Source organism: Osmia lignaria, chromosome 14, assembly GCF_051020975.1.
Source record: "Osmia lignaria lignaria isolate PbOS001 chromosome 14, iyOsmLign1, whole genome shotgun sequence".
Taxonomy (NCBI): domain Eukaryota; kingdom Metazoa; phylum Arthropoda; class Insecta; order Hymenoptera; family Megachilidae; genus Osmia; species Osmia lignaria.
In genome coordinates this window covers 8,616,212-8,632,392 of record NC_135045.1, presented here as the reverse complement: position 1 = coordinate 8,632,392, position 16,181 = coordinate 8,616,212, and the positions used below count along the sequence as shown (strand labels likewise).

General features: G+C 41.3%; 2 protein-coding genes across 12 annotated transcripts in view; one reads left to right on the top strand and one right to left on the bottom strand.

Moving 5' to 3' along the window:
- The window catches only part of LOC117605629 (uncharacterized), a 152,047-nt gene that overhangs the window by 97,283 nt on the left and 38,583 nt on the right, over positions 1-16,181 (bottom strand). The gene's annotated exons all lie outside the window — the stretch shown is intronic.
- Positions 1-16,181, top strand: part of knockout (Stork-head domain-containing protein knockout) — a 74,814-nt gene that overhangs the window by 22,469 nt on the left and 36,164 nt on the right. For all 3 annotated transcript variants that reach the window (XM_034327155.2, XM_034327156.2, XM_034327154.2), the window contains one exon: positions 11,169-11,426. In XM_034327155.2, coding sequence (XP_034183046.1) covers positions 11,226-11,426 — 201 coding nt within the window. In that variant the 5' untranslated portion in view covers positions 11,169-11,225. The remainder of the gene's footprint in view (positions 1-11,168; positions 11,427-16,181) is intronic.

Genomic DNA, 16,181 nt, shown 5'->3' with positions numbered 1-16,181 from the left:
CCTACTCGTAATCACGAAACACGAATAATAGGTTACGAAAGATTGATTAATCGTAGGTGCATCGTTAAATGGAGCTCGAGAGAGTAGCTAGAGGATCGTGAACTATGCACGGTGATATGCTTGTTAATTACAGGCCTCTCGGTGGCTCGTGTAATAAAATTAAATTTCGAGTGTACTAACGATACAGCCTGCTTTGAACGTGTAATTATCATCAAAGCGCCTATTTGCATACAGGACGCGTTCCATTTAACATATATCCTACCTACTTTATAAAGTGAATGATAAACTGTATCACAGTGAAACCTGTTTACGTTGAAGAAGAAACGTATATATCGGGGTCCCTGTTTGGAAAAGCTTTATTGGCCCTGAAACGTCCTCGACACATCGAACGAACAATTTTTCACCGTGAAATATTATTCTGCACGCCCCCGCGCCTTCGATCCTTTCGATCCAACGTATGTTACTTTCCAAAGGATATCCATTTATAGATGAACCTCTCGACGCCGACCTCCATATTTTTCGCGTGTTGCACACGTCAGCGAGAGATGCCTATCTATGCAAGTGTTCCTTCGCCTTTATCTATGGGTTCAGATGGTTAACGATAGAGCAATCCTGGATGTGTATCTTTGCGCACGTAACCTTGTTCCGAATATTTATCGTATAATTACGATCTACCTGTTTGTTCTTCGTTGATAGTGTCGCGTGTGATCTAGTTTGCGTGAAACGGAACGAAAAACTTTTGAAAGACGTGGAGCGCCTTATCCATTGTTACGAATGAATTTCTATCGCGTTTTTATCGTTCAAGTTCTTTCTTACATTTCGAATAGCAAACTGGTTAGATTCGAGATCGGTGGTTTTGGTATCTGTTCAAGATACATGAATTTCTGGATCGTCGATTTGCTCGATCGAGCATTCGCTGGAAAGTGAAAACGGCTGACTCCTGTTTCCATGGTAAGAGCTGTCATAGCCAGCAGCGCACGACGCGTACGACACATCGATAATGATCCACGCGCCTATAATTAGCCCTCTAATCTCCGTATCGTCGATTAATCGCCGTTGCAACGAAGAAACGAAAGAAGAAAATGCACGTTCGAGACGATACCGAGCGTAATGATCGCCGTACACGCGGTCGATGCGCTCCCGCAATTAATAATGCCGTGTGGCTCTTCACGATCATGGATGTTTTAAAGATCTGCCACCGATGAACTTCGACCCTTCGCGTCGCACAGAGGTACGAGCTTTCTTCGTCGGGCCCCTCGTGACACTTATTATTACCGCGAACCACGTTGTTCAACTAATGATTCGTTCGTTTCCGCGTTCGCACTCTTACCACAGCTCGTTCAGAGAAAAAAAATATCTTTGATCTGTTGGTAATCTGAAAGCAGTCGTTTCCTCGTAAATTTCCATCGTATACGCTGTCCCGTCTCGCTTCTCCTGCTTACCAGCTACTTTCAATCGTGTCTTAATTTGTCTTCGGATGTTGAGGGAGGCAATCTGTCTTCATCAGTCTGAGGATTTCTAAATGAGGCTTCGATCTTACCTCTGACAATCTCTTTATTCGCATATCGAATTGTAGCCGTAAAGGTTTATAGGAGTTGCAAATATATTCCGTTCCAATAAGAATAATGTGAAAAGCTAAGCGCCAATTTGAATTTAAATTCAAATCCCCCCAATCCTACCTTCGGTATTCTATAAATAACTTCCTCGATCGTTTTGCATTTTTCCTACCAACTCTATTTACCACGGCAGTGCATAAAATAGGTTTTAGGATTAGAAAAATATAGCACGGCTTAGCTGATACGTGTAAATAAATTAAAGCACTGGTAATCCCAGGCAGGATTTGTGCAACGTAAATGTTATTTAGCAAGTGTATCTATCGAATATATGTACACGTACTTATTATTGGTACGATTCGAGGTCGTAGTTATCGAAGTATGGGACGTTGCACCATCGTCGTCGAGGATCTCGTCTCTCGTTATGTTCGATGCAATTTATCCTGCTGGCTAGTGTTACTTTCCCGACAACCGGTAGTCACACTCGACTGCAGTTGACATCCTTTACCCGAGGAGATACGCGGCTGCTTCATATTCCTCGATTTATTTACGTTTGTTCGTTAGCAAGCTGCAGAACCTGATCCCCGTAGATGACATTTTTCTATCGGTGCAAACTGTCGCTACGAAGCCACCTCGTTGAAACGGCATCGACGAGAATCCTCGTTTTCTTCGCGCACCATTTACCTCGCTAACGATATTCGCACCGATTCCTCGTTCCACTGATCTTCTTTCTTTCCTTCATTCAACCAGGAAATCCATCTAGTCTTTCGTACAGTACTTACGAAGAAGAACGGAGCTAAGGAACAATGTTCTTTCGTTGACCTTCGCGTGTTACCGGTGAAGGTTTATCGCGTTTTATGGAAAACCCTCGAGCACAATGTTGTACGAAAGCAATGTTACGGCCAGGCAATTAGTGGCTAACACCGTGGCGTGTATCAGCAGCAATTTATAATACGCCGCTGTAGTACCGCTACATTTGCCTATCGCCGATCGAGACCCAGATCCATAACTCCATAAAGCATTAACGACCGAATTCAGCCCGCTTCACACGCGATACCCATTTTCACGAAATACCAAATTGTCACGAAACTGAGGATTAACAAAGTTGGGACAATGGATGGACTTTGTCCGTTCAATTTAGAATAATATTAATAATCGGTACTGTTTCCAAATGTCCAACGTTACTCTTAAAAGATTCAAGTCAAGGGAGACGCGAGTTCCCTTGGTCGAAACAGGACCGTCATACCTTTCTCTTCGTCTCGTTATTTCAATAACGTTCACGTGCGGTGCAATTTATATTGTTGAGGCGAATTATCCTCGCGGTGAGCCGCGTATGCGCTAGCGGCTTCGCTGCAATTGACATCCTTTAGTCGAGAATGCATCAGCTTCTCTCGGCGTCATCCTCGTCATCCGCCGTTTTACCGTTGCTTGTCATTATGGAGATACGAAGCCTCTCGGGTACTCGTGACCCCGGTCGCTGCCTCCTGAATTTTTTCCACGCTTCACCGTGTTCGTAACCGAGGCTCGAGGATTCGATGGTTTCCCTGGCTCGTCGATGAATCGAGCAACAGGTTTCTACGTAGCCGATGTCTATCGATGATGCCGCGAAAAATCATCTACGACGCTTGGTGGAAAGTTTTCTTCGAGTATCACCTCTCGTGATAGCGCTACGTTTCTCTACGATCATTCCTTTTATTGAGTTTCCCTATTTTGATTAGTTTCATCTGGTGATCTTTTATTGAGACGTTGTTACGTGTCTATGGTACTTTTGATCTTCAGATAAAATTCATTAGGTACCAGGGTAATTTTCCTGGTATCTATTCAGAATTTTCTTCGTTTACAAATTCAAGGACTATACGTGCTGTTCGAACAAATTGGCTATTGCTATACAATGTTGCATACAGGAAATGAAGATGAAGATTAGGAACGTTGAAACGATTGTATTTGCATAGAATAGAATCTGTTTTTCGAGACAGAGATTCATGGATATCGTTGTACGTACTTTCTGTGATCGCTATGTGATCGATAGCAAAGGATGAGATAGGCAACGTGTGTTACAATGGTAAATTGTAAAATACGCGATAAACGATTACTCTCTCTTATTGGAGTGCATTGAAACGTTCGTTCGAAACGGTAGAACAAGACCAAAATAAATTATAGGTACAGTTTCTTCATACTCTGAGACTATATTTTCTATTTTCATAGTTAATTGTTGCGTAAACTGCAAGAGAAAAGGATTGATAAACAAGATATACAAACATAACCGATAACCCGTTAGCAACTTTTTGTACGATGCTGTTTTAAAGTTTCGTAACCGGTTGATTCAGCAGCAAGATTATTTTTACGCCGACCAATTACGTAATGGATGTTTCATCCTTTCAGGTGAGAATGATCTTAGCCATCTGTGAATTATCATTCTTCTAGCGTAAGAAAAGTAACAGTGAGAAATATTAGCAACGAAAGACATTCAATGAAAAGTAGTAGCTGCTCGCTAAACCAGTAATTTTATTTTTAATAAATTTAAATTTTGTGTCATCCTCAGATATTCCTCTGATTTCTAGAAAAATCGAGAATCACAGAATTGACAATTTTCATTAACGTAGATGTACAAACACGCTCGAGTGAGTAATTTGCGCTAATCGTTCGCAGCTTCCCGCGAATGACCGACGATTTGAATCTTCTCTTTAACATCCGCTCGTGAATCAACGTAAAATTTTACGCTCGCTAAGAAGAACCTTGGTGGTATATAGGAAAGACATTCATAAAATCAATGCATTCATAGCATAATTTATATGATAATTTATCCAAGACGAGATGATGTTTTATAATTATCGATCCGGCTCGATTTAATGGTCGCCAACTTTCCAGGTTGGATATCGTTAACGAGGACCCAACCGTGTGGCACTGTTACCCGCAAAAGCGTTAAGGATAAATAAAACAACAAATGAAATGAAAGTAAATGCATAATGCATGTAGTAAGAGTAACGATAACTCCGTGCTCTATTTCACCAACGAAGGACGATCGCTTTAGCAGACAATCGCGAGCAATTTCGCGGGGATGAAATTATCTCGTGCATTATAGCCTTATCCAAGGGACAGTGCATTTAATAAGAGCAATTTTCTACGTTGACTCTCGTCAAATTAGACTGGAGATGAAAATCGATTAACCGTTGATTAAATTAATTGATTGACGATATCCAAGAACTCGACGTCCTGAAAACGATTAACGCGTTCGTTAGGGAAGCTTGTTTTTTACGTCAATTAAGTATAGAGGACAAATAGATCTAGAACCATTCTTATTATAATTAAAAATCGTATGAAGGAATATGTAAATACTGAACGTTTCTATTTCTCAGATCATACATTATACATGCAGTTTGTAATTGACTACTTTCTGAAGACGTATATACAGAAGGTTCGTAGAGTAAGAGTAAATGGGCTTTGATGCGTGTCGGATTCACTATCGGGACAACACGAGCACCAAGGAAGTACAGGTTTCACAGCCTCGTATGAAAATGATTTCGCACCTATCCTAGCCGTTTAGCATTGCCGCGAGAGAAACGGTAGGAATTCCTATTTATTACTCGCCTTCCACCGGACTAATTTGCACTTGCTATCGGCGCCATCCTTCTAGGAACTTTTCAATTAATGCAGATTTACGCTTGCCGACTGTGGCGTTTTCGAGACGCATTCATCGGATACTTCTCGTTTTTCATTACCTATCAAGATTTTACATTTTCTTCTTCTTTTCAAACGTACGTACCTACGTACTTCCTATCACACTCTCGTTTTTAACCGACCATATTTCACTAAAGCACTAAGCAGATATCTACACGATATTTATCTACTTATCTTCTTGAAAGTTAAACCAATTTTCCACAATTTGTCATCGAACCGTCAACGATCAAATTTCCATCGAAAAAGTTTCTAAATCAGGAGTTTCTAAATCATGGAAGAATATAGCCAGAGGAAACGTTGAAAGGTGTACACCTGCCGGTCGCGTTGTCAGCGAGCTTAACGAACGAGGAGAGGCAGAGAATCAGAGGCAGAGAGATCGAAGTAGCAAGGGGGTCCATAAGGAAACGGCGAACGAGGCGGGAGTCCCGTGTTCCTCTTCTCTCGTCTCCGCTCCTCTGGTTCGCCGGATACCTGTACGAGAAGCGTAATGGACGAATGGGCAGCTGCTGGCAAGGATTTAACGCGAGGACCTGGGTGGTCCCGGATAGATACGTATTCACGAGAGTTATACGTGCTCGCGGCGCTACGTATTCATAACCTTATCCACGCTCCGCAGAAAATAATGCCTCACGCTATTCATTATGTATACGTCGTTCCTATGTATGTGTGCGTGTAATCGCGTACGTTTCCTTCTATGTGACCGACAACGTGCACCGAAGCGGACCGCATGCGGCGCGACTTTTCTTCTGCTCGTCGAAAGGGAGCGCGTATCCTCCTGCCTTCGACTTCGTTCCGCCACCATCCAAGTTCCGGTGAATCGATGAATACCGGATGTACCCAGCCGCGAATTGATTCATTCGATACGTCACCGGGTATCCGTGAAAGATCGCGTCGGAATTTGAAATTCTATTTGAAAGAAATTGAACAGGCGAAAGGAAATACATCTATCGGTACAGTCTTGTCTAGCAATGGATGGTGTGACTTTTTTTTTTTTTCTTGTTCGATAGAGAGTGTATCTGATTTATGAAGATCAACTTTACTTTTACAGATGGAACGATAGGTTTTTCCTTCTACTGTGAGATTCTTTGCAGGAATACAAAGACTTGTACGTGTAACGACTTCCTTTTAATTCTCGAGTTTTTGTTTCGCGCGAAGGTATTCCCACGACACGGGAAAAGCCTGTTTCATTTAGAGAAACAAGTTCCTTTTGCGAATGATTATTGTATTCACTAATGAATTTGTAAATTTTTCCTCTCAACAAACTCCGAGTACCAACGTTACGTAAACAGGCCATTAAGATAAAGGATAAATCATCGCGAAGCTACGTGCATTAATCATAAAAAAGAATCGATTATCGTTTCAAACTCGCCTCTCCATACAATCGGTACCTTTGTCTCGATACCTTTTACCAGTCGTTTCTTTCTTTCGGTATCTGGTATATTTGTCAAGTATCGCTCGAAGGGAAATTCGAGCGTAATTATACACCCCGCCCGGTCATCGGTTATATAATTACACCATGATGGATACAAATTTAAGCTGGTATAGGTATATAAGTTGAGCAGTCGGTCGCTATCTACGTGCATCGGACAAGCACGAGCCGCACGAGGGCGAATTATTTTTCCAAAGTGACTCGGGTAGGTGGATACGTCTCGCGTTGGTACGGATACGTAGACGAGGAACTTCATTGTTGCCTCTCGTAATGCTTACAATGAAGTCACGTTGAATCGATGAATGCGATACAACCTGGCGTCCGTGCTTTGTTATCACGGCATGTGATTTAATAAATCACGAAACCGACGCGTTTAATACGCGCATCTGTTACATGTACGTGCTTGGATACGTACAATCGCGAACGCGATGAATTTTACTTGTTTACCGGGCAAAAGCAGCTAATAATATAATAAAAGAAAAATATTTAAAATACTAATTCGTCCTCTGATCGAGATAATCAATATTCCCTTATTGTCACGTCAAGCGGTGAATTAACTTTGCCTGCGAAACGAACGTAGGGTGGTAATCTTTCAGAAATTACACAGTACACTGCATCTGCCACGGACTCGCTTTTAATTACCTAATTTCTCTTTACGACGAACGTCTGCCTTTATTTGGCGTTCCATTAGCCGCGTACTCGGCCGATCGTGGCCGTTACACGGTTTACGAGAGGAATGGTCCGCGACGTGCTTTCTAGACGTTCGACGAACCTCCTCGTTCCGTTCTCAGAGAGCCGGTGCTACATCAAAGCTACGTGGCAACAGTTAATATATGCAAGTCTCTACTCCGCGACTGGCGTACGCGATTCGACACCGTACCGACCAATGCATGAATAACGACAGACTGGCAAATTGATGTTACAACGAATCGAAAGCGCTGAGTGATTTATATCCCGCGTAAAAATCCTGCCTATGCAAATACATATTTTCTACTCACTCTGTACGAGAAAAGTATCGACGATTATTTATATGCACACGAACGACTCTGCTTTTATCGATGGCTTGAAAACTATTACGCTCAATCTCTACGAATAGGCGTAATAAAATTCTTGTTAACTTGTCAGATAGGATTAGATGCATAATTTACTTTGCTATGGATTTTAATTTGTTTTTTATATATCATACGTCTTTGAATAATCATGAGAAATGTATAGACATAAAAGAAACCTGCGGATATCATTTGTGTGCAGCCGTAAAGTAATTAGAGACGTACTAATTATCGTGAAGGATTTTTAGGTGGTACCGAGCGAGAAAGAAATTACCGGTGTTATCTGAGCGACGATCCGTCGTCGCCTTTCCCAAGGCACGCTAGTCTTCTTCAACGTGCAAGATGAACCGTGCGGCCTACTTTTTCATCCTACCATGGAACACCAGAAGCAATCCACCCACGATATTCGAACGTACAGCCTGTGAGATCTTGATCGTCCCGTTATTGTACGCCAATTAATTGCAAGTTCATCGTGCCTCAGAGGTCGGGAGTCATGGATTCTCTTCGATTATTCGACGCGAGAACGTAAATCAATGGAAGAGAAACCAAGTGCAAAAACTAAGCTTAACTCTTAACTCTTAAAAAAAGAAAAACGTATATAAACTCTGTTGAAACCATTTCGCGAAACGAAGCAATCACTTTCGTCGATAAGACGAGGTATCCCTTGGGAAAAGCACAAGATTGACGTAAGGTATGCATTTAAATCGCTCCATTGAGGAAATCCTTGTGTTACGGAACCCCATAAGCGATTCGAACATGTGGGGGAACTTGACGAGCCACAAGGATGGGAATGTAAATGCATCGGTGGAATATTATGCCGATAAGGTTGGCAAATGATGAGAAATAAAATTTGATAAAATAAATACTCCTATCAGCATCTAATTGTAAGTCTTGGTATCGAATGGAGTGGAGAACTAGATATTCTATCGAAAAACAAGGGGTTTGGCGAACGCTTTCTCTTGACACGCGCGTTGCCGAACAAAATTGGTGCTCGAGGTATTGGCGGATCTGGATCTGGTCAGTTTCAAGGAACGTGCGGTTACAGCGGAGTCGGCATGACTGACGGCAACTTAATGAGATCCGTCGTGATATAAAGACACGACGATGACTCACGCTGCAGGAAGTCTCCTCTGTGCAAAAGCGAGACCGGACGTCTTCCGTTCTTTAAACTGGCACGAGGTGAAACGGAGTCACTGACACTACATTACCTTCTTAAGGAATTTCCTTAGAATGTGTGCTTCAAATTTTGAAATCAATCTCTAAATTATAATACTCGGTATTTTGACTCTAATATACCTAGTAATAGAAAACCTAATAATAGTATGTATATTTCATTTATCTTGTACGTGACACATGTTAATAATTATCTCTCATTCAAATATAATAAAAAAACGAAAAAAGAAAAATCAATCGTTAAGTATATCATTACTTTCACTCGTCTGACGAATTGACTGGTGTCTTTCAATTAACCGGTTAAACATAAAATGAATAACGGCAAAGCAAATCAATTATTTCCATATCATTTGCTATATTCTCCACTTATTAAATCACCAATTATTGAGATCATTTCCATTCACGCGTCAAAGCATAAAAACGTATTACAGGCTGGCAAGAAAGTGCATATACGTCGATGAGTCACGGCTAAGGAAATGATTTTTAGTCGAACCATTTCCAAGCAAACTGGTACAAGGTGAAACGACAGAAATTAAACGACCGTACCTACAAAAAAACACATAACGGAACAATTTTGCCCGGCAGGTATCGCGTGTCTAACTGCCGTTTAAGTCTGCATTCAATTTCTACCGTTCAATTCCACAACGCGGGAGAAAAGGTACCGCAGGTTCTCAAGATCCGTGTGATAATAAAATATGATGAACGAACTACTAATTGAATAGTGAGAAAGTTACATTGTTGTTCTCTTAACGATACCAATGTACCTCTCTGTATCGTTTTCGGCTGATCCTTTAAATGGTTGACTTCCGTGAGAGTCACCGATAATTGGTACCACAAAAAGAAAACCACTAATATAATAGCATTGCAATAAATTCGCAAAAGACCTCTACAAAAAGGAAATGGAACAGAGGAAAAGTTACTCTGACAGCAACGAAAATGTCGAAACACTAGAAACGTTGTTTCATTCTTTTCCTTTTTCCTGTAAAAACGTCAAAAAGTTTGCGGCGACGATAAATTCTGACCGGTCTCGGAGAACAAACAAAAGTAGCGAAGGGTGAGAAATACTGGTGAGCGAATTCCACGGGCGGTCGAATTTCTTCGACGGAGCCCAAACTGCAACACTATATTAGAGAAATTGTCTGGATCGACTGCACCTTGGAACGTAGCCAAAGGTGCGAGATTACTTCGCTGATTCCTTCCAGGGGGCCACAATTCGATGCGACCGTAATTGCCAGGCTTTCCTGCCAAATTTACGGCCGTTTCATTTTACCAGAAAAGGTCTAGGCGTTTTGGAGCGTGTGGGTACCTTGGCGCGATATAAAGCGATGGAATATTCAAGGACCACGATGGTCACGCTATGGCCAATGTACTATTTTTGAAGTGGAAATAATGGAAGGGATTATTGAATTACTCTGCACTACATTTCGGCTACAATGAAATTTATAAAACGTAGCATCTTCAAAGAGAAGGTCTGTGGACAATCATTCTCTGACATTCGTCGCTCCGATCCAATCATGTCCCTTCGCGCATCATTCTTCTCAGAAAACGTACCATCCCCTAACTTTCCTACCCTTTTCTCGTCCCAGAAGACCTCGCGGATTACCGTAGACGAGATTCCTTTACCCTGGCGATGACTGCAGAGGGCGTAAATCAATTAGACGGCCAGCGTGGTAGTTTGTTGATACAATAAAGAGAAACGTGACGTTGCCTTATGGCTCGCAGGAAATGTGGAACGAAGCGAGAACCGGAGGGTGAATCGAACGTGTCTCGGTAACAACCAGCGTTTCCGCATCTCTGGATTATTTTTATCCCGACCTTCTATCTTTAATCAGTTAGTCTAGCTTGACACGCTATACAGGTCTTAATTGATTTCTCAGAAAATTAAAACTGACATGCGTATAAGTTTCCTATCTTTTTTCTAAATGCAACGTTTAACTCTACCGCGGCGTCAATTAATTTCAAGTAGCATTACTTACTGCACTTTAGAGCCTAACTGAACGTTCGTCGAAAGGCGAGGATCTTTCAAGTGGCTCGAACCACTCGGAATAATGTAACTAATGCAGAGTGGTGCTTTAGCAACCCATCCATCCATTCGCCACGTCTAATTGCAAGTGTACGTTGCACTTGTGCTCCCGCGAAAGTTTTGCGAACGAGTACATATAATGGTACGACGAGCACTCTAGTAATCGTGAAAAAATTTGACAGATAAAACGAGAAGATTGATCCTAAAATTTGTCGAAAGGTTATACGAGAATCTGAGAAAGGTGTTCGTTCGTTATTTTCCAGAACCCGTGATGCCACCGCCGGCGAGTCGTCGGAATCGTTAGGAGAGGGCCTCGAAAAATGGCCTCGATCTTGGGAGACGGAACAGGCCCCGGAGGCTCGGGACCGTCCCGATGCCTCTTGCTTCTACAAAGGTCCCTGGCGATTCAACTGACCAGGGGTCCGCCTCCTCAGATTCTGAACGCCAGCCAACGGGAGAGTCCCAAGGAGCATCCAGCCGACGAGATGTGGATGTACGATAAAGGCTACAATTTGTTTCAGGTGAGTCAACGTGCGCCGTATTATCGTGGATTATCTAGCTCCTCTAATGCACCAACATATCTTTCTGCATTCCATTTCTTCGAGTTAACTATGGAATGTATATTAACCACTTTGTTTTTCGTCAGACAAGCTTTCGTTCGCCAAAAAATGTGATTAGTTACACGGTTTGTTCCTTTTTTGCCTCGCTTAATCGGTACGTTTCATGATGGACCAGAGTATGGTCGTTTTATTCGTGCCGAGTATAAAAGTCGAAATTACTCTCGGAAACGCTTGACATAGGCGACGAGAGGCCACGACGAGCAAGGGACGATACGTTCCTCTTTCGTTTGTTCACTGGTTTTTACAACTCAGCGTTTCCAAAGTAAGATTGGCGTTGATTGGATGCACCGTTACGCCGGAATGAGACAATATGAATTACGAGCAATTTTGCGAGGCAACCTTAACGGAGGGATAGAACGAGACGAGCTAAGTGGCGGATGTTCTATAGTCTTGCCAACTATTCGACGTGTCGTAATCCTTCCTCTTTCATTTTTGCAAAGTTTATTTCAAATCTTCGCGAAACACGAATCTTGGATTGGCGTGAAAATTTTTTCGCAAAGTGTCAAAGTTCGATTCTGTATATTATCTATTGACCACATAGAATTCTATTTCTTCATCGAACAGTGTAGTCGATGTTAGCGATGAAGTTTGATGTCGCCGGGCAAAGGAAAGAAAATTGGGACACGCCTTTCAACGGGAAAGCGCCCTTCAGTTTCAATGAGCACTCGCCAAGGGTGGAGCACCCTCCGGGAAAAGTTAACCACGGCATAGTCGTCGGAAAAGACCCGACGATGGTAGTTTACCGTGCACTGTAAAAGCGTCTGCTTCGATTCGCGACAATGCTATCTTTGTGTAAGCATATCCGATAGTTGCTTTTTCTTACCTACATCTTATTGTAACTCGACTTCCTGTTAAATTCAGCTGTTTTAACACCTACCATCGGGTAAATCCAATTGTGAAACTTCTTTAGGCTTTGTGCTCAAGAATTTCGAAAGCGTTAACCTTGAGGAAACATTAGGAACCCTTGAAGAAGTATGGGGGAAAGAAAAAGTTGGGGGATTGAATCGCCCTAAAATTGACGAGGAAACTTTCTCCACATTGGAGTGTCAAGTAGTTTTTCTTCCTTGAAGATGAACAAAAAATCGTCTCCGTTGGCAATATTTTTAGTCTGTTAGCAACTGTCGAGGAAAAATTGATCTAGCAGAAATTGAAGGCCTTCAACGACCCTTTGTCTTCTGATTTGCATATCGTCGCGTGATCGCTCCGTATGAAAATCATTTCTATTCTTCCTCTTGCAACTTCCTCAAGGCATCGTGCCAAGAAACGCTGTAAGAACGCGGCTTACGTGCTGTTAAACACACGACTAGAGGTACGACATTCTATTACGCGTTTCCTGTTTCATAAATGACAAAACACACGGTGATTTAAATGCCATAGAAACGCGATCGAACGTTCGCAAACAAGTGCGTATAAAATCGTGTTCTTGTTCGATAAGGATAAGAATAACGTAACACCCGGTGTGTCGGTGAATATTGGATCAATGGAGCGTAATTGGCAGACTAATTAGTGGCACGGTAGAAACTGGCTCATTTATGGCCACTGTTATCGTTTCACAATACCGATATATCGGTTTATTTATTACCGCGGTTAATTATTGTTCGACACAGCTGACTTTTAAGATTTTATCGAACGTCGAACGATCGAGCCGCTCTATAAAGATTTCATCTCGCTTCGGTGTTCGACTCGATTCACTTCTCCCCTTGAATATTATCGATAAACGGTGGACGCGTTTTAGATAAACATCGCGAACAAATCTAATTTTCTACCTTTTACTTCGCGAATTAGTAGTTAATTGTGAGCGACCGAACTTTGGGACGATTAAGAAAGTTAGTTGCTAGCTACGAACCGGCCGTAACAAATTCGCCAATTATTGAGACGTTAAATTAGAGTCGTTGGAACGTTTGCAAAAAAAAACCTGAGCGTATTATAATTAGTAATATCTGTGAAATGATCAGACATGGAATTAAACCTGTCCCGGCGAGTGAAAGCGCGACACACGAACTCAACACTGTCATGGTGTACAGTGAGTTCTGCTACGAGTCTGTATCGACAGATGAAAGGCAACATTTCATAAATTTGTTTAAACTATGGTAATACTTTTTTGGAAGGAATTTACTGAGAAATATGAGAGACAGCTTCTGGAAACAATGTTCGTGTGACTATAAACAGGTCGAATTGCAATGCATAAGCAATGCATACGCGTACTCCATTACACCAAACGTGTGAAACCTTGAGCAGAACTTTACTTTAGGGGACACCAAATTTTCGATATTTTTTTTTTAATCTATAGTTTTTGATGTGTATAATCCAAAAATGCAAATCTTAAAAAATTATGAACGTTTAACTCTTAGATTAAAAAAAAAATGTCGAAAATTTGGTGTCGCCTAAAGTAAAGTGTAATCAAACCATGTTTCATTTTATTGTGGATATTATGCCAGGAGCACACGTACTTGCAGTACATTTCTCGTCTGAGCGTGAAACGCGATCTTCGAGCAAACACCATTGCACGACAACACGGTGCAACGTGCATCTCTCGGGATGCACCAGGCGGAATCGTGTTACCCTCCGGTACAGATGAACCTAACGCGGAAATGGCTTGTAAATAGAAGCAAAACCGCTGGATTAATATAAATATTGTGGTCGAACGATCAAAAGAAAGTATCTGTTTCGAAAACCGTATTCCGGTTAACCATTAAAAACACCGTTGAAACAACTTAATGTTGCGTCGAAAGTTTCTACGATAATATCATAGACGAGGTATTTAATTATAGTCACAGGTGTAAATGTACCAGAGGAAAGCATAAAGTATCAACTTGTTCTGTGGTTCAATTATCGGGGCAACCTCGTTATCGATCTATGCAAATGCATTGATATCTGTAATCCCACATTTCCGGTCGGGAAACGGCAACGGACGCGTTGATAAACGCCCAGATACTTGAGCAACTCCACGGCGGACCGCTATTGTTTATGCATTCAGATAATATCCGGTAACGGTTGTTCGGCGAAATTAAAGCATATTTTAGATTGGAATAACGCTTAAAATCTTAACGGTTGATAGATACTTCAGGCCACCAGGTGATACAGCACGAGGCATGGTAGGTTTTCCCTAAGGTAAATGGTGGTAGAAGACTATTTCTTCTAAGGAAGTCTACCATGCTCGGTACTGTACACTATGCATTGCGTAATAGCACCGCAATGCCTGATTATACATGCAAGACGCGTGTCGATCACATTCCACGTATGTCTCGCATCCGAACCATTCAGCCAACCATGGAAAAGATCTCAACGATTCCGACAGAGTCCTGACCATCTAAACGATCGACGTGCTAACTATGTTAATGAACTAGTATTAGAGAATTTTTATCTATGAACTTGCTAATTTGAATTTATTTCGCGAAAGCGTATGATTCGGTATCCTTGACCGATTACTAGCACATACAGAAATCATGGTTGCGACAGGTGAACCTTGATCGTTGAATCATTCCTATTGAAGTTTTTGGGCAATTACTTGAGTTCTAGGTTCTAAATTTTAACTTTTATGTAACCTACTCTTGGAATCCTTGGTGTCTATAGGTAATATTCCAAGATCGCCTCTTAATTGCTATAAATCTTATATACACTGGTAGAATTAATTCTGGACACTTTGAATAAAAAATATTCTTTATTTCATATTTGTGCAGAAAATATATATTCTGGTATGCTAAATTGATACCGTAATATTTTTGTTGTAATCTGTAATGTTTATACTTAATATTTTCACACGATTTGGTTTGTAAATGTTTTAAAATTTTAATTTAAAAAAATCTAAACGGTTTTGTTATTTTTGTTTTTGCACCTGACAACACGAAAAATTTTTTATTGTATATTAAAAGTATGGCTGTAAATGATCTTTTTACTGATTTGTTTTATATAAGCAACGCCCTAAAATTAGAAAACAATGATTAGAATATAAAATATAAATGATTATATATTAAATAATTTGAATAAATGCGAAATTTAAGTAAAAATTCAAAAGTGTCCAGAATTAATTCCACTAGTGTATCTTCATACGACAACTGCGATAAGATTGAAAATCACGCTTCTGATTCTACATTCGTTTTTCGTTTTCTTCATTCGAAAGTAAGCGATCACCCTTGCTACATGTTGGCAGAAGTTAGGTTCTTTTGCAAACGCGTACCGAGCATCTATTAGATCTTGCAACATGTTACAAACGTATTCAAAATACATGCAACTGTGGACTACAGGTTGAAACATCTTGATAAGACGATAATTTCCTCGAGCACGGACCTCGTTAAACCGCATCAGTTCCTGGTCGATCTTGGAAATAGTATTCTTGGTAACTGGTAGAGCAAGTATTACCCTTTGAAACACGCGTATGACTGGCCATGTTCGATGCAATAGCGCGTGTGCACGTGCACGTTGCATCTCCGGAAACCTTTCCAAGGCGGGCAACTCGTAAAGATGCGATACACACGCGGTCAAGTTCCTTGTGAGAACGCAAAATACTGTGAAATATGCATAAAGATAAGGGACGCCTTCTTCGAGGTGAGCAACTTATACAGTCGCTTTTACGCTTGTTCCATCGATCCGAACGATTCGTAGCCCGTCGGCGATTTAGGATCCATTCAGGATGATAACCCCGTGAACCCAGTAACC